The 20172-nt window shown below is 40.0% G+C and overlaps 1 protein-coding gene across 4 annotated transcripts in view; it reads right to left on the bottom strand.

Annotated features, from left to right (window-relative positions):
- LOC119728739 (teneurin-3-like) overlaps nt 1-20172 on the bottom strand; it is a 59483-nt gene that overhangs the window by 25262 nt on the left and 14049 nt on the right. For 3 of the 4 annotated variants that reach the window (XM_038201094.1, XM_038201096.1, XM_038201095.1), the window contains 3 exons: nt 9529-9837; nt 3376-3533; nt 1409-1547 (listed from right to left, as the gene is read on the bottom strand). In XM_038201094.1, the coding sequence (XP_038057022.1) occupies nt 1409-1547; nt 3376-3533; nt 9529-9763 (532 nt within the window). In that variant the 5' untranslated portion in view covers nt 9764-9837. Of the gene's footprint in view, nt 1-1408; nt 1548-3375; nt 3534-4154; nt 4279-9528; nt 9838-20172 lie in introns of those variants that run through there. The other variant, XM_038201097.1, reaches the window with a different exon arrangement.

The following is a 20172-nucleotide window of genomic DNA, read 5'->3' as shown; positions in this document are numbered from 1 at the left end:
GTGCAGAAAAAGACACATGAGGGGCGTTGGAAAATTAAAATTTTATCAAATATTTGATCAAGGATATAGAAAGCACATACACTGGGTTCTATCCTGCATAATTATGTTGATGAGCATAATGATGTTGATGAACATAATTATGGTGATGAAGAACAAAAAGTTACTATTGAAATTCACATTTCCCTTTTGTGAACAAATTTCATTTAAAAAAGGGCACATTAGCATAAAAAACAAATGAAATAGCGAAATGTTCCTGTCAGTGTTGTTCCACTGAATGATGTCAATTATCTTAACAAGAACAAGCAGGTTGTTTGTACTTTTTATGAGCTAATCTTAAAAGAAAATGTTTAGACTTGAAAACGGTTGACAGGGCCGACTGCTCTTTCCTGACCGGATCTGAAAATTCCACATGTACTTCACGCCTTCGACGCAAATGCGCTGTGTTTATGAAATGTTCCTTTGCGGTTATTTTTCCAAAGGCCAGCCAGACTCTTACATAAATAAACTGCAGGTTTTATACTTTTTTTTGCTGATCAGATGGGGAAGCTGGAAACCGGATTGATAGAAAGATTGTTATGACATCGCCGGGCGGCTGGCGGGATAAATCATCCATTTTATCATAACATCAAGGCGTATGGGAACAGGAGAAGAATCAAGTATAAACCGTGGTGTAAACACTGGATGGGGAACACTGTGATGTAATTTTCTCATTTCGGTAACAGGAAACGGCAGATTGTTAATGGCTGAATGACTGTAGCGACAGGAGAAAAGACAAGCCGAAAAAAGGAAATTTACGGCTTGAGAGGTTACAGAAATGGAGCGCTGAATGCTGTTTTGAGTTTGGCAAGTAGTTACTGGGAAGATTTGCTGGTGGTAATGGAAAAAGACGAAACTTTAATATAACCAAACTAAAAATAGTTCAGAATTGCGTGAGAAGTTACAAAAATAGGGTGCTGAATACTGTTTAAACTGGCAAGTAGTTACTTGGAAGAATTACTGGTCATGATGAAAGGAGGCCTAACTTGTAGTGATACTAAACATATTTCAGATTTTTCAGACAAAAATACCACCGAAGGTACATAAAACTGGAGAAATGTAACAAACGTTCTTTGTCAATTTTCATTTTAACTTAACGTTTTGATATTTGATACCTGCATGTAGCGTGTAATATAAGTGCATGAATGAGTCTTAAAGGCATATTCCTGATGGCAACTATTTATTTTCAGAAATGGAAACTGAATTTAATTTTTAAATTTTGTTAAGTTAGTTCAAGTCCAGCCTCATAGAGTTCACATTATTTCCCAAAACTAGACGAGTCACAAATTGACTGTTGCACATACGATGCAGCAGGCAACCAATGCAAATGAAGCGGGCATTCTGAAGTCAATTTCTACTTGTAGATCCCTACCTTTGCCTTTGTGCTTTCCCCGGATCCCCCTCTTTCTGGCCGGCGTGTTCCGGGGACTTTCCTGCTCCTGTTCCGTCTCCGTCAGAGTCAAGCTCGACCCGCTGCTGCTCTCCGATCCCGCGGAGTTCCCGTCAGCCGACTAAGGGAAGAACGAACAAATGAATTCACTACGGGAAGTTTGAATAATTGGGCCCAGGTTCGCGACCTCTTTGTATGTAGATCACCACGTGTGGTTTAAGAAAGTAGGGGGCAGGAAATAGATTCGTCATTTTGTCTCGCCCCTAGGGTTTCGGGGGACGTGATGCACCTTTCCTGCTTGTCTATCATGATTGGTTTACTTGACAAGAATTAGTAAGCTTTGAAAAAAAAAATGTTTCTGACAGTGTAGTAGAGGGATAATGTAGCCAGGGCCGGGAATTAATGTTCAGTGTAAATTGACGAGTTCCTGAAACGGAAGCAAATCTGTTGGAACCGGAAGACATGAAGTTAATTCTGTTAACTTCACACAGTAAGTAATCAATCACTGCTTACCATTTTGACACAGTTTCAAATATTAAGCTCTAACTATGCAAACATTTATAGATTAGGATCTATCAAGCCAATCGGATACGAAAATTGAATCACTTGAAGCACACCAACCGAACAGCTTTCAAAAAGAAAACGTAGCTAAAAAAACTCTCTATACAACAATCCTGCAAACCGGGAAAATCTATCTGAAGCATTAAAAATATCAGGTGCTACTGTCTGAAGGCAATAATATCAATGACAGGTTGTGACTAATCATCCAATCATAAACCAAGCCAATAAAAAATAAAAATGTGACATACAATGTACACAGGGCCATAATTGAAACCTAATCTGGCATGAAATTCTTATTGGGATCTCTGCGTACACAGTTACATGCATACATACACGCATTTTATGAGTATGTACATGTATACAATGGGAATAAGTGTATATCTAAACCCCATGCATAAACATTGTTGTATTCAAATTCCAATTCAGTACACACTCTCACAGAACAATTTCAGCAGGGGTCAGTGACCTCTGGGTCCGTGACCCCTCATTTGGAAAATTCATCAACTGCATGGGGAAATTGCTGAACCCCAGACTTCTGGGGATCCTCAGACTCTCCGATGGATTTGCGCTTGCAAGCGAGAATCAATCACGGCAAATCAGAACCAGATTCCGTTGATTTTTCACATTAGAAAATAATGAATGTTCGGAGCGTTGCAGTATGACAATTTATCTGTGCTTGAGTAATGTGCTCAAGTTACTGGAACACGTGTACATTTATGTTGTACAATCTTCTTGTGATTCTCTACTCGAGAAATTGAATAAGGCAGCAGTGTACATGCAGATTTGGGAGGAAAATCTTTTTTGTTGTTCCAGACCGGACTATGATAAATGAATAAACTATGTTGATACTGTGTGCAATGATGTGAGCCAGCACGTCGATGACATCACCATGGCCATGGCGGACAAGAGAGTCTGGAAAAGTTTGGTTGCATCCATCTCAGCTGCAGCCGCCCCATGATGTTGAAATGAATCAAACTAATCCATGCAAGAAATCTTTTTTATATCTTATATTCTAAATGTAAAATAGGACTAGCCTTAAATTATTTTAGATAAAGTTGTTCAACTATTGGACGAGTTGGACAAGATCAAGTTGTATGTTGGACAAGGAAACAAAAATACCAACACTTCACAAAATACAAAGTTGACGCATTTGTAAGCTATGCTCTCCCAGTCCCAATAACAAAATACAATTCTGATTCCCCCCCCCCCAATTTTCTGTGTTTTAATTGAACACTTTTGGATCTTTCCACAGTTTTGGCATTCAGTAATCAGCAATCCACGACAAGTTCTGTAAAACAGTTTGAAACAAATGAACATTTACAGGGCTAACTAATCCATGATGTTATGACAACATTTATTAAGTGACATTAAAAAAAACACTTCCCTACCTGAAGGAAGTTATCAGCTTCTCGGATGAGTTTATCAGCGCAGGTCCCTGTCACGCTCTCTGTGTCCCCATCCACATCCGATCCACAGCTAGGAGGCCTGGCATAGGGCACTCTGGTCTCTTCCCCCTGGCTTGTCAAGGAGTGATAACTGGCTGTTTCTGCAGGAAAAACAGGGGAAACAGGAGGAAATGAAGATGTTTATCTCATAATCTATCCAAGGAGTTTATCCGGGCAGCTGGATAATTGATGTCAACTGGTAATCTCTTGCACTGGATTTGTCTTCTTGGTGATAGCCGGAGAGGCGCTGATGCGGAAATGGCAGTGACACTGACTAAGATTTGATGACACAGTTGGCCAAGAAGTTTCTGTTGCTGCATCAGAACATGGAGGAAGGAACACAAACGACAAGACCTTTCTCAGTATGAACACGAAGCTCTAAAATGTGAAGAACAAGTCCTTCCACTTTGCTGAGAATATGCTGGGATGCTCTTATTACTGACCTGGTTTACATTTTGAAAACCTGGTCCACATTTATGAATGCATGTTTTGGACAAATCAAATGTCTACACATGCTCACTTCACCTTGACTCCGGCATTACTGACATTTGGCAAAGGATAACGTGAAACATACTATACATGTACATGGATTCGCAACGCCAAGAATTTCAGACTTTCCCTTCGCCACAGTACCCGGTAGGTGCACTCAACAAGTACTTGCTATAAACTATGTTCAGTTACCAACCATAAGAGAATAAGACAAAATGTGGAAAACTGCTTACCAAACAGAATAACCAGACAGTTAAATATGAGCTTGTAATTAAAAAACTCAAGCAGAATCTTTCTCCATATTTCACTCCATGTTCCAATGTAAGATATCACACAGCTCAAGAGACAGCCACCCAATCATGCTCCAGACACTCACCCACAACAAACAGAAAAGCTTCTTTAAATCTCTCAAGCTTCTAAGCATGTGCATGTAGCTGCTTACAACAGCAGACACAATGCTCACTCAACCAGTGTTGTCTGCCAATTAACCAACAAAGTTCATGTATACCAGGGAGCTATTATCCTGACAACAATGGCCAGATACACTCCTGAGGCTGCTCAGGTTTCTCTATAGCCAAAGGAACAGCCGTAAACCACCCAATAAACTGTGGCCTATACAATGCTCTATGGGCCTACCACCAGATGGCCCAGGTGTCAGCAAGTCACTCACAAGTTGTCTTTATGGCAACCAGGGGCCAATCAAATTGTGTGAAATTAAACAGCCTCCCATTGGCTGAAAAGTCACCAGGTAACTTGGTAAGTGAATGTACCTGTATGTATCATACAGAGCTACAGACACCAAATTCTTGTCCAACTGATCAAATTGTGTGAAATTAAACAGCCTCCAATTGGCTGAAAAGTCACCAGGTAACTTGGTAAGTGAATGTACATGTATACATCCTACGGAGCTAAAAGACACCAAATCTTGTCCAACTGAAACAGTTTTGCACACTTTTTACATTCTTTAATTTTATACACTTTGCTCACTTTTATTTCATGTGGGGTGTCATGATAGTATTAATAACTGAAATCACAGAAGTGTTCATACTGTTTTAACTTTTTTTTGGCACAAATATCTCATGAACCAAATGCTTAATTTACTGATGATTTAAAGTTTTTAAAAAGAGAAATAATGTGATTCAAAGTAAAACTGAAATGCTTTATCCTTATCAAGCATGAATTCAATACCAGGTAAAACTGTATATAATCTGAAAAGAAAAATAAGCTACAGTGTATCAATTTGAAAACTTAGAAAATGTCTTCAATATTGCATAAAAATGCATTCCAACTTAGTCTTACTAGTACTAGATTTATTGAAAGACTAACCATGGGCATTGAATTATTCTAATGTTTCCTACAACTTTTGAATGATTGGAACTTATAGTTTTGAGTATAAGGATGAGGAAATTTTGTATTTCCTTTAGAACTTAACACAATCCTCAACACTTTCTGTTTAGATGGGACAAATTTTCCCCTCATCCATTCAAACTGCGACTTGCTTGTCAGTCAGTGGTTGCTCTCTTGAACGCTGGCCTTTACAAGTTACTTGGAAAAGCAACCTCAGGCTCAGGGACTCACCCGTCAAATATTGACACCACATTAGCGGGGTCTTTTCTTTAATGGACAACTTCACACCCTTCTGACATAAGCTTGAGTGTTGTTTCCTAGGCATTGTTCCCTCCATGCAGGTATTTACAAATAGCCTCCATCCCCCCCCCCCCCCTCGCCTCCCCACCCTACAAGGTAATCAGCCCCCGCCATGTGTGTCGCTAATCCCTGACCAGCGGGTTCGGTGGTGTGGTATGCGAGCCCCGTGGTTGAAAGGCCTCCATGACTGCTCACGAAATGGATTGGGGGATTACCGGGACTTCGCCCCTGGCAACCCTGACTAATGAGAAAGGAGCGAAAACTGAGATACACACACGTAGGGCGCTGGATTACACGAGGTGGCTCTTGGCGTCTGTTGAGGGTGATTTCCAGTTGGGGAAAAAAGAGAAGAGGAAAAAAAAAAATCTTGAGATATCAGAGATGACAAGAAACTGTTGCTTGTTCATTTGTGACAGATCCAAGATAAACAGGGGATGAGTGTTAATGAGTTTTGGTTTCAAGACAGAAACAAATTGAGATTGCTACATTGGGGTGAACTTTCATCTTTTTGGGAAAACATGGCGATGATTAAAAAGTGGTGCCAGGACTTGGAAGGGTCTTTCAGCGATTTGGGCCACAAAAAATAAAAAACAGAAGATTCCAAATTTTAATCAAGAGGAATCGCCTGTAGGAAAAAACATCCCTGGAGAGTGATCAGTGTCCAGGGGAAAAAAAAACACTTGGAGATTGTCCGTCACTGATTGGCAATTCCTGCAATTTTTAACTTTCAAAACAAGAGGCCATCAGGCCTAAATAAACGACTTGTTCAAAAACTTCCGATTCAAATGACGACAGTGATGCAGTTCAAGAAAGATTACCGATGCTGTGTAAGTAAACAGAATTGTGTGGATTTCAACCATCAAACTTTTCAACAAACATCCGCCGAACATCTTGACGATTGGTTAAAAACCTCAATCTGGTTGAAGGAACAGGAAGAGTTTCCCAATCTTTTTTTTTTAAAGGATTGTAATTGAGGTTGTCGGTGTGGAGTGTGAAAATCAATGATGAAATGAAGACAAACGAGTCAAGAAAGATAAAGGGGGAGGGGGACAGACTTAGTAGGCAGGGTTTACAACCGCAATGGGGATGATTTACAGGCCGCCTCAACTGGAACGAATTGCTCTCATTGCATCGTCAGTGTTCCGCATCACGGACTGGCGACCGTTGATTTATGACGGCAGCCAAATGGCATCATCTAGTGATCAGGTACTGCAATGTCTGATTACGGACTCCCTCTCGGTGGATAGTAACAGGGTTTTCCTTGGTCTTGACTTCAGGATTCTCATCAGTAGCCGCTTTGGATCCAGAATGACATGCGGTATTCAAGAGTGACTCAGACTGTTGAGGGATGGGGTTGGGGGGGGGGGGGGGGGGAGAGAAGAGGTTGGTTAGTAGGTGGGGGTAGAGTAGACCGGGGTGGGTATCGATTACTCAAACAGAGAGAAGACTCAGTGATGAGCTTATGAATGGACTGGATGGCGGGTCTCTCCCCTATGTAATCAGAGCTGCCCATTTGTCTATGATTCAGATTTCGTCTTGTTTAAAAACAAAGAAAGGCCAGTGCACTTACGCTAATACATCTTTCTCACATACTGTAGGGTATCCAAAGACAATGTGATGGCTATCAGTCAGAGTGGATTTATTAATTTTTTTGTTCCAATGAGAAGCATGATGTAATGTACCCCACTATGATAGCAAATGTCTGGACATCTATGTTATGAATCACTTGATAGTATATGACGAATGGTTTTCCCATCAACATCTATATTGTATCAAATCAACACCGAGGTCTTTATTTTCCCTTTATACATACATGTAATTTGAGTTTGATCGTAGGAAATCTAAACAGTGAAAAACTAAGCTGAAATTGTGACCCTAATTTTCACCTCAAACCTTTCTCAAACATTATAACCAAATATTCTTCCGTTTGATCGTAGGAAATCTAAACAGTGAAAAACTAAGCTGAAATTGTGACCCTAATTTTCACCTCAAACCTTTCTCAAACATTATAACCAAAAGATTCTTCCTTCACTTACAAATGTATGTATTTGTGGCAAACATACATTGTATGTAGTATTTCTCCAAATCTAACTTTTTTCCCAGGCAGATATGTGCAGTTGTCAGGCAATGCGGTATCATCCCTTCCTCAAGATTATGGCGTCAAAGGGGTGATGCTGTAATTGTTGATGAATTGTACACGCAGGAATCCAGACTGATCATCTGGTCTTCCTGTTACTGGTGAATTAACTTTCTTGAAAACGACGGATGATTCATGGACTTGAAATAAAACAGATGGAAACTGCAGAAACCGAACTGATATTATAAGAGTTTGCAGTGGCCGCAAAGCCCCTTTTCAAAAAACTAAGTCACCAAAAAGTTTATTCAAAAACTAATCCACTGTTCAATTTGTTCTGTGGTAAAGGAATTAAATGAAACCATGATGAAACTAATAAATTCACCTCCAAGTTATCATGATTTTATGTCTACCAAATAAAAAAAAGGAGAAACTACCAACTACAGTGAAATCTTGATAAGTAAAAACCTGTTAACTCAAAAACCCTTCTAACTCAAAGTAAGACCTTATTTCTGTCAATTCCCCTGAGATTTGACTTATTGAGATTCCACGTAATTTGACTTATTGTATCTACTCCCATACCTTCACAAAAGTTCCACAATTTTGTCGGTAATGTCACCGCATATTAATTCCAAAGTGTCATCATACTCAGTACAATGTACTTCTAGAATTTTTATCCCACATTCTCCAGTGATCCCACGAGAGTCCTTTTCACTGATATTCACAACTTTTATGATCATTTCTTGATAACTTTTGTTTACAGGCACTGTTAGTCGAGACATTCTTGACTTTTCAATGTGCATGGCAATGTGACATCTTGCCAGGCCAGTGGACCCAATGCCATGTGGGCTAAATCCTGGGGTAAACCATGGGTGCCAGAGGCCTTGTAAACAGGGGGATTATGGAGCTGAGATAAAGGTGGCAGACCTCCACACAACATGATGAGTCAGTTATTATACTACCCCAAAATGAGGGAAGAAAGGGGAACATTGAATTCCTGAGACAGATGACAATGATTGAGTGTGTGATGAGCTAATCCTCGTAACTGAAATGGGGTTCAGAACACTTCTGCATTCTGGGGTGAGGAACCAGGTGTCAGGTTACCAGTTAACCTGCGCTCCAAAGTACAGAATTAGTCACCAACACCAAAGGCTGCGCTTACGTCACACATGGTGTGTAACTTCACTTAATTGAGTAAAAGTAAACTTTTAGTTAAAAAATTGACGGCCTTTGAAGATGACCAACAAAAACCAAGCACAAATTGGCCCAAGAAGGATGAGAACCGAGACCTCAAGGTGACAATTCCAGTGCTCCAACAAGTAATGAACCACTAACCTGAAGTGAGCCCTCTGGAGCGGTTACTTGGAAGCTTCTCATGGGGTTTCCTAATCAGCTCAAGTCCAAAACAAAACAAAAAAACACCCCCCCCCCCCCCGCAAAAAACCCACCCACTTTCATCTTTTATTGCCTCTGTGCAGGTACAGTTGAGGGCGGTCTTCATACAACCAAGTAAGGGCTTTAATTGCACACACAGAAAAAGTTAGGTACCATGTTCAATGGTAACTGGCAGCAGAGATGTAATAAGTCAATAGCAAATCACAAGTCAATATATAGGCCAAGTTTCAAGTAACAGGGTGAAAACAATGACGATGGAATGTCTTTGTCACCAATTATTTGTATTGCCACTTGAATGGAGACTTGACGACTTGTGATTGTCTTGTGATTAACAACGCTGCCATGCTGATTTGCTACTTATTTTCCCAGGCTTGGGAAAATTCTGTATATAGCAACACAACAAAATTGGTCCAACGGAATAAAAAAAAAAATTCGGTTAATTGCCCTTTCTCCAAACAAGCGATGACACTATCAAAGCAAAACCTACTAACCTGCTTCATCCATGGCTGAGCTGGGCACGCGCTCCAGCCCCCGCCGGATCTCCCGCTCGTAAGCCCGCAACGCCTCGTTGGAACCGTAGCCCCGATCGCGTGAGTCCTCCTCCACGGATGAGGTGCTACACGTCGTGGTCGGCCGGGGCTGGGGCTGCGACTGGCAGGGGGGCTGGGGGCATATTGCAGTCAGGTAGTCGGAGTGGCCTGTGCTGTCTAGCGTTGATGTTGCCATACAATCGGCGAGCTGGCTACGTTGATGGCCAGAGTAGGTCGGATCAGTTGACTGTCACAAAGTAGGATGTTAATCTGTACAAGAAAATTAAGGTTAGGAAGTTGATGTGTGGCATATATCTCAAAGATTACCTTCGTAATAATTCCATATTTGTGATTTCATGGACCTTATGGTCACTTTGATATAAGTCACTCTTCCATACAACTCATACTTCCGCTTACATGCAAGAATGCATTGTTTCCATTCCCAAGCCTGCAGTACTCGGTGGAAAAATACGCTCAGACTGAATCGCCTCACTCCTGTTTCTCTAAACCATGCATGTGCATGTAATGTACCATTTTTTCTCCCCAAAACCTCAATCAGCGCAGATATTAATAATGCACATGCTAAATTGTACTCTTTTCCCCCTCTTTTTTACTCTTCTTTTCTGCCAGTGCCGAGCAATTTTCGAAATGAGAACCAGTTTCCCGACCATCAGGAGGGAGTTAATTGAAAAAGTAGCTGGTGCAGATGGAGGCCCAGATGGGATGGGTTATAAGATGATATCATCCCTGAGCTATTGCACGCACTATCTGCTGTCTCCATTATTAGCTCCCCCAGTCTAATGTAATCTAGAGTAGATGACCATAAGAAAGTACATGGCACATTTTTTTTGGCTGCGCGTGTCAAGCGTGGTTGAAAATGAAGTATGTGGCCCCTGTGTAGCTCATTACGCTGTGTTATTTTTAGAGGGAAATTTCTGTCGTTTTATAGCTCAGGAGAAAATGGATTTGCCAAGGATTGCACGAAGATGTATCATACTTTTGTTACTGCGCGTGCGCAGGCCAAGTTCAGTGATGTATTATCATTCTGCCTTTTGATTTATGTCTGCTGTTAATATCAGGGAAGAAAGTTTACTTTTTTTCAACAATTACTAAAGTAATGTGTTTTCAGGCATGCAAAATACATGTAACGTACCTACAAATCATAAAGGTCGCCAGTAAACATTTCCGACATTACCTGAAAAGGGGGAATGTTTCTGACCAAAAAAATATGTTTTTGCTACAATTTTTAATTCAGTTTTGAAAATCAAATAAATATCTTCACTATCACAAGTTCTGTTTAGACCTACAAAATATAAAATCGAATTTCTTTCAAATGCTCCTCTTAGATAATTCACAAATAGCTTGAAACTGAGTCAGGGGAATACAATTTCAACATTTCATTTCAAATCAACACTGATCACCGAACAATGAACAGACACAACTCCTGACAAGAAGTTTGTGAACTATGTTTTTTGGACACATCAGTCTGGGAAATTTCATCCAGATTTGGAGGATTCAGGCCTTGGGGATCAAAAGATTACATGAGTTTGGACTAAGATCCAGGTTGAAGCATTCCACACGATCTTAAAACCGAAGAAAAGTTTCAATTTAAGTCTGGCATATTTCAGCAATGCTTGCAAAAAAAGTGGGTTAAAAAAAAGAAGATTTTTTCTTTTCACTTGAAAAATTTGTCAGCTTGCAGACTTTGTATAAAATAACAAATTTTTTTTTGGCAACTGAAGCTGGGATTTCTCAACGAGAAATTTTTACAGATTTGGAACATGAGCCCGGGATTGGCTCTTGTGCTCTCCCAGTGCTAGACCAGATTAAGATGTCTGGACCCCGAAAGCCACAATTTGTTTTCTGACCCCCGTGATGGGGTTCATGTTCTGATGAATTCCTTTTCGAAGTCCAGCCCACGCCTTGCTGGATTTACAGGACTGACCTTGGCTATGATTTCTGTCTGGTAATTACTGAGAGTTTTGTTTTCTTGGCAGTGCGTTTGTGAGTAATGAGGGATTATGAGGATGTGGAGTTAAAGCCCGGGATTTGGTGATAGGCGAGTTTAATTGGTTTCTGTGTAAATTTGGAATTTAGTTGACAAAAACCAGTCGACGAAATGTGTCCTCGTTGCGATCGATGTGCAGTTTGTGGGAAGGAATTAACATACAATGCCTGATGGCCAAACTTGTACATGCGCATGTACAAAATGTGGTTCAGTTGGAAAATCGATTATGTACCTCAGCTTCTGCAAAAATTCTGGCGGTTATGGAACAAAGGTCTTCACCTTTTCGAAAAGTGCAAAAGCCATATATAAAAACTGGTTTGGAGGAAATTATACGTGCAATGCCATTTGAATTTCTTGAAATATCAGCAAATGTGTATATCTATTACACGTATATTAGTAGATACTTTTCTGATGAGAAACCCAACTGTTGCCAATTGGACAAAATTGGGAAGGAGCCACGGCATGGAGTTGGTAGTTAATTTATTAGGGTTCAGAGCACTTCAGCATGTGCGGGAGTGATGTCACGGTCTGAAACTGCTACATGTGGTGGGTAGTTTTACTGACCCCTGCCTTAACCATTTCAATGCTGATGTGAACATTTTTACGCGCCCAGAGGTATTATGAAGTCATCTTCTGCTGGAATCTAGCTGTGAGGCTCTGTGACTTTCGGAACATTGATTTATCACCCCCTTTGTATTTGACCCAAATCTCATTTGCCAAACAAATGTCAAAATTACTCTAATTCGTGTCATAAGTTCACTTTTTTCCGAATGCTGATCCAAGCCCGAACCGAGTCCAAAGTGTTGGGAGGTTTCCTCACACGGGTTGGTGCAAATGAGGCACGATAAGAGAGCTTTGCCCCGTCAGGCTTTGATTAATCCAAAATCCACGTGCCAAAAAAAGAAAGAAAAGTTGTTCAAAGTTTTCTCGGAGGAGCACACCCCAAGGGTCAGAGGTCAGGGAAGGGCGAGCCTAGCATGGGGTTGTTTCGATGGGAGCCGGGACAGGGTACCAGCGCCACGTTCCCAGTTTGCTATGCAGTATGCAGATTGATTCATGGGGCTGGGTAAAGGTTACCGGCGGCTGTATATATCAAGGGAAGGCTCTGGCCTCTCTGATTGGGGTTAAGCAGATGTGATCAAGCAGTGAGAGATCAATGTAATTTTTTTTTTTTACATGACGTCCCCGTTTGTAAATTAGGTTTTCAAAGAAATGTTGCTTGGTTATGATTGTGACTTGGAAGAAAAAAATGTTACCGAAAGTTCAATAGTCAAAAATGCTTTTAAAATTTACTTCAGAGGATTTTGAGACTGAAAAGTATATCACTGGTTTACTGATGTACAGAACCATACTAGAATATATGTCCCGCATTCCAAATAGCTAGTTTAATTGACAGAAACAACTGTAGTGCTTCAAATAGAGATGACAGGAAGTGCTGACTTAGCAAAGAATATTATTATAAGTATTTTATATTTATAACAGAAAGATCTCAATTATGATGGGCTAAGATAAGGAAGTACCGGAACTGTGAAAGTCAGCTGTCCAAAAATGAGTCATGGAAGAATTTTTTACAAATATTTTCCCAATATAATCGGTATGGATAATGTCCAATCTGCAACGATGTCAAAACTTCACCAGAATGTCAACTCTAATTTATTGCAGGATAGCATCAGTGCTCAACTGCCGAATTAATTGGTGAGAATTGTCTTCAAATGTGTGTCTGAACTGTCACTTGTTTCGAAACTAGAATATTTACCAGAATGCTGTTGATTCATTGTCTGAAAAACAGCACGTTGTCCTTTTTTGAAGTTTCGAACAAAATAAATTTGGAAGTTTTTGGCATATTTTTATTCACAATGTTTGGCCAATTAGTGGGCTTTTACTGTCACCCAATATTCGTCTCAGCCAAGTGGGGGAGATGTTTTCTATGATTTGTGGAAACAGAAAAAACATTGTTTCAATTATCTTAGTGACGACAGATTTACTATCAGTGTGTCAGGAGGTGAATGCACAAACAGTCTGAGCATTCAGGAGGCGATATGATTCCCAAAATTGAGAGCTGTCAGTATCGGTGACAGCGATACCTCACTTGCTAGCAACTGGTATTTCAAGTGCGAAAGGCAGGGTACTTGACTTCGACCACAATAAACTACGGCAAAAAACAGGAATGTAGACAGTAATGGAGTTTCTATTGTTTCATATCTGATAAGGAGCCCAAACATATGACCGTTGGCCAATAAAATCTCTGCCTTTTCGAAACAAACTGAAGTTCCCATTTACTTTTGAAAAAAATTATAGTTTCCTACTGGACTTAGCAGTCAAATTTAAAGTAAAGATTCTGACAACTACATAGTAAACTCTCTGTGAGTTCACCCTGTACAATAAAAGAATTGAATGTCTCTGAAAAGAAGAACTTTGAAAGCTTTTTATACACCGACTGGCAGTTTAAAGGGCGTTGCTCTTAGCAAAATAAAGAAGGCTTTCTCTCCTAAAACATTGAACTGCACTGCTGACAAACATGTAATTTCCAGGATTCCTATCATTTCTACACAAGTTGTGTAGAGTGCTTAGCACAACTCATTCGTTCTTTCCCTGCTATTGAACTTAGAAATAGTGAACAGAGATTTGAAAGGAAAGCCATACACGGACATTTTGGGTCTTTTGAAACTTGAAAAATGCCATGTGCAAAAGGCATTTCTGAATTACATCAAATACCTGTACATGTACTGTGAAACTGCTTTTAGCACAATTAAGTCCAAGACGAAAGTGTTGAGACAGTTGATTGTTATTTGAATCTTGATACCTCGCGTGTCTGTGTGACTGTAGTTTCAGGAATTTTGATGATTTATCAACAAATTGTACTTTCCATCCTCCCTTTGCCCCCGCTATCGGTGTCCAAACGTTTCTTGCTTCCATTAGGAACCTGTTGTCTGAGAAAACACCCAACTTTTTCCAATTGACCAACAAACAACATGCGCTTCTATTTTTCTTTGTGATGTGTCGCATCCCACATCTTTCAGACCCTCCAGAGTTTGGACAAGGGTGAAGAGGACATATTTTCTGAGCGATTCCAGCAGATGCCGCTAAACGATGCGAGGCTGATCTAGTGATCTTTTGCCTCAGTTGTACGGCAGTGAGAGATGTGTCTGATGAGGTTTAAATCTAGCGATAACATGGTTCGAAAGTGTCAACAAATTATCTCAGCTTCCAACAGCTGCTGGAAAAACTTGGGCATTCAAAAAATTTCAACTGCAAATATCGATCGACTTTCAACCGCAAACATCAATCCATTTTCAGTAAACCCTTTCAAACTTTCCCTCAATTAAAACTGGACCCCACATTTAACAAATTGTTTAAACTCAAATAATGACCAAAGACAAATGAAATATCAGGGTTTCAAGAAGATGGTGTCAGTACTTTGTCTAGTTTTGGGAGACGTTCAAAGACATGTGTTTAAAGAGAAAAAAGGATCAAGTTTCAGTTTTGAAAACTACATGTATCGAGTTTGACATTTCTGGCAGATGGCTAACCCAAACGTGAATCTGGAGTGACACGTCTGGACAGATGTAAGCAAGACAAACATACATGATGAACATGTCTCACTGCTCCAGGACTCCAACAAAAAAGTCTTTCACGTACAAGTTACTGGTTGCAGCATAAGCCGTACGAATGTGCATTTACATACAATCTACCTTTGTAGGACTATTTTTTTTTTTAGGAATGCATAGGTCTTTCAACCATCACAGATCCACGATAGGTTCAAGCACTCTATTACCCCATAAAAGTCTACCAGAGTACATATTTTCACAGAGCTAGGGGCATGATGGAGAACATCTTTTCGCCCCCGAAAAAAAAACAGGGAGCAATTTCTTGGCGGGTTGCGTGATGGTTCTCACATGTTGTAAATCCTTGGTAATGCTTGTGCCTTGTTGTGGCCAGCGGATTGGGGGGGGGGGGGAGAACTTGAGGTCCCCGCAAGGAATAATTCATCAGTGGTGACAAGACACGATTCCTTGTGACCGATCTTGACACTCAAAGAATGAAGGGATTGTTAGCAGTTCAAGAAACTGATCAAGGACGGCAGAGGGAGCCTCACACATGTATTGGCTGTGGCTTTATCATTTATCAGTTTGGGTTGATTTTTCACTTGCAATGTCTCACATGCTGTTCAATTGTTTTGCCATAAATTTTATGACGATGTACTGTTCTACTCACTATTATTGCATAGGCCTATTCCAAACTTCTCACACCAACCCGTAAAAATGAAATCTCTTAATCTCAATATTTTTGGGCCCATTCCAGTAAATGTAACACATGCCACACTCAATCAATTTCGGCGGGATTTTTGATTTATGATTGATGGCAAGTTAATTTCCACCATAAAATTCTCATCAATATTCCAAATACCTTAACATGTTTTCGACGACAACTTTATAATTTCTTTTTTTTTTCGACAGAGATGTAGGACTAGCCAGGATCCTGTGGAGTGAGAAATTGGGGGGGGGGGGGGGGGGTTGGAGTAGAAACTTATAGGAGGTTAAGATCTATAGCAGATAGACAGCTTTGCCTGAGGCAAGTTTCATTCACAGGCGCTACAAAAATAGAGAGATCAAGTCCATCCCGGGACTCCCAACTGTGACTGATGAAATATGGGACCGCTGATGACTTCCACATTTGCTGGGAACTTCGAGAAGAGGGGAAGGGTCTTGCCTGGCCAGTGAATTGATCCACTGACTGGGCAAGACTAGTGGTGACGATAGGTGGATGATGGTTGATGGTCAAGATATCAAACAGAGCCCATTTTGAGTCCAAAAAGGGACTATTTAGTGGTGTGTAACGCTTTAAGAGTTATTCTATCAAACAATTTAATTGAACAAATTTCTGAAAAACGATTGCAATTTTAACTTTCTCAAAACTTTAAAAAGTGTAGCTTCACACAGAGTACGGATTGTTTTTAACTTTTTACTTGCAAACTGCAGCTTTGCTCTTGAACAAGTATCTCTGTCAGAGCTTGGGAAAACTTTCTGTTACTAACAGCATACAAGTACAAACAGGAGTCGATCCAAAAAAGTCAATTTATTTTTTACTGGTATATTCATACAGATTCGAAATTGAATGCACTCATACTTTAAAACCCGTGATATGAATGAAGATTGACAAAGAGGGCTCAGATAAAAATCCACAGGAAAATCCTTAATCCGGTGGTGATGTATGAGTTAATGAGCGAACAAACCTGCACGCAACTGATGAAACATGACTGACAATTTTAGAATACTTTAAGAACTTACAAGTCATTAAATCTCTCTCAGGGAGCTTTTCAGCAGATCATTTCATATCAACAAACAAAATGGTCCTTTGGGTATAGATGAAAATGGGATGAATCATTTGTCCCTCCTACGAGTCTATCAACAAGCATGTGCATTCAATTGTCGTCATGCAAGGAAGCTGATATGCGCAAACTGTTTGCCACTCCTGTACATGTAAAGTTTTACTGTACTACTCAGGACCCTCATTGTTCCCTTATTTTGTTCGTATTATTTAGACTTTTTCTCGATATATGTTCCATAACCTTTGGTCCCTAAAACCTTCTGAGGAATTGGGCTCAGGTCCTCAGGTTTATTGTCATTATAGAACTCATTTTTTTAAGTCCGCGATGGCTATAACTTTTGCACATTCAGGAAGTCGTGCGTACTTCGTGCGCGAACCAGTACAGTACAGTACGCGCACGCTATGTGTCCCATCCATGGAGCTCTCAAAAGAGGTAAACACACGCCCTGTTTTGTTGGCGCATGGAGCCCATAGATTTTGCCTGTCACAAAGCTTACAAGAACTTACTAAGAAGCTGAATACATCTCACCCAACATCTTTTCACACAGTGATGTACAATGTAGCTGCGCTGGTAAGCATCCAAGATCCTTGCTTTAATTTCTCATTCTTCAACTCTCAAAGGTACTACTGGTAATAAACACACTCAGATATATCCAACACATAATACACACACTCACGTATAGAAACATTTCGTGCCCAAGCTCATAAAGATGTTACAGTCTGCCCTTATTGGAACAAGTCCCATGTCCTGGGTGCCATAAACCATTCAGCCAAGGAGATAATTGGCAACCTCAGGCAAACATCTCAGGGGTGCATTAAAATCTAGCGCAACCACACAAACCCCATTGTTGGTACACATAACCCTGATTGATGAAAAACATACACATTTCAGAAAATCATATCTAGGCATTCTAGGCCAGCTGCGCTGTAATATATATTTCACTTGAGGATTGAGATAATAAGAAGGGCGTGTATATAGCATGTACATAATGCTGTTCGTTATCTTTACTTATCTCCTGTGCACAGTTTTATCATATGAATGTGTGCCTTTTTTTTTGTTTTTACAAAAGTCATTCAGTCTGTGATATAAATCCTGCAATGTGGTGGCCAGGGCATAGATTGCTTTGGCATGTTCAACAGACAAATTTGTACATTTAAAGGGCCCAGCCATGCAATGTATTTTTTTTTACACAATCCTTGGAAATGCACCTTTGCGTCCAATTTTACCCTATTTCAACTTTCATTTTGCTATTTTCAAGGGTATTTTGGCACTTTTTTGGTTTGTATGCTAATGCAAATTTCCATATTCATGAGCAAAAGTGTGATGTCATTTCAGGCAGAAACCTCAATATGACAGCTATTTCAGCACCAAAAGTTGCCAGAATTTTGGGTATTTCACTGTTGTAAATTTTCTTTTTTTGGTGATTTGTCGTATAGTAAAACCAATGAGCAAACTTTTCTCACAAATAGCAATATTTTTGGTTCACAATTTGAACAGAAAACCCCTAAACGGAACAGTGTCTTCCTGAAATGACATCACAGCAACAGCGCCCTCAGGTGTCCGGAAAAGCATGGACATTTTAAAAAATGTTTAAAGAAGCGCACTTTTTAATAAAATTAACCAAAAAGGGATGTGAAATGTTTTCGTGCATTTAAGAGTAGTAGAAAGTTGCACATAATAAAATTCCTTATACAATTTCATTCACTTCATGAACCCTTTAAAAATCTTAGTCAAGTCAACCACAATTAAGACAATTCAAACTCACAAAATTACAATCAAGCTCCCAAGAAATAGGAAACGGACAATAAAAAATGGAAGCCTTCTCAGACGACATTACGTACATGTATTTGGTATGACTGACTTGGGATGATTTGTGATGACTTGACAACAAAGGTTGACAATGGATCTTCACTCAGTAAGTTCAGGTTCAGAGGTTACCTGCGCATACAAAAACTGAGGGGGTGTTATAGAGCCTGCATGTAGTTTAGTCTTTACCTATGCTCACACACTGCACAATAGTTGCAAAACTCTTTCTTTAGTCTTTAACAAAAATGGTCCACTTTGTTGTTAGAATGATCCAACACTCCAACTACCGGTATACTAATTTTGTCTGCAATGGGTTGTCTTACTGTGGTATGGGCACGTTGACATTTTCCAGTCCTAAAGCTGACAAACACATCCCAATCAACAAGATGCTCCAAAGATTGACCCAAATATCTGAAACATGAACTTGTTTTCTCCTGTTAATAATAGTGCACTCACGGCAAACTGTATCGCAGTGCAAGACACACTGACATCACCAAAATCCACGGGACTTCCCTGGAGTCAGTACTAATCTGTATCATTTGTCAACGTCTATAGAAAACTGCCCTTTTCTACCAGAAGTTCAGCTCGGTAGAGCTGCTAGTTCTGGCTGAGCACTGAGCGTTTTTAGTGAGAGGAATTTTTGCTCAGGTCAGAGTAAAAAAAACGAGACTTAAAGCCTTTTGGAGGAGGTAAACCACAGGAGTCTAGAAAGAGGGAGATTGGACACCCGGAAAATGTTGGGTTCATGACGTGGGTTCAGGACGCCGGTATGGTCTATGATGGTGTCTGGCAAGTTTGGTGCTTTAAACGAGAGCAAAGTGCATGTCACTCTGAATGACAAAGCGCAAAAAGAAATGAACTAGAACATAATTGGGACATGGAAAGAAACCGAAACAAAGTTACAACAAAAGTGATTACTGAACCAAAACAAGAACCTTGCTCAAATGTTAACATGTACGTATAAATATGCAAGAGGCTCACCGGTCTTTTTTTGCTGGACAAAGGTTTCAATTATCCTTAATACCGCAAATCTCTGAAGTGTAGGACTATGAACGTCTGCTTTCTCCAAAACAAATTTCATCACACTTTCCACATTCCTATTGTAAGCAGTTTACGGCTGATGTACTCGAATGAAGGTCCTTCAGCTTTGCTTCAATGATCAGGAATTTTATTAATCACAGTGGTAAAACTCAAGCTGAATTCAATGCTTTCTTGACTCACTTCTAACTACTCTTAGTCAAATTGAACAGTGGTTTCCAACTGTCACAGGAAAGCGAAACCAAGATCACCTGAAGCTGAAACATCACACCATGAATGTACTTGAAAAGTTGACAGAATAACCTCAAGAGTAGATTGTTCTCAACATGACAAACATACCACACCTTAACAACCAAAGCTCACTGCTTCAAGGTTTTTAGAAAAGTTTAAGCAACATAAGTACCAGCAGCTTATTATGGACTTA

The sequence above is a fragment of the Patiria miniata genome, unplaced genomic scaffold, assembly GCF_015706575.1.
Source record: "Patiria miniata isolate m_02_andy unplaced genomic scaffold, ASM1570657v1 HiC_scaffold_20, whole genome shotgun sequence".
NCBI lineage: Eukaryota > Metazoa > Echinodermata > Asteroidea > Valvatida > Asterinidae > Patiria > Patiria miniata.
The sequence above is the reverse complement of the archived record's forward strand: the minus strand, read 5'-3'. Positions and strand labels throughout refer to the sequence as shown.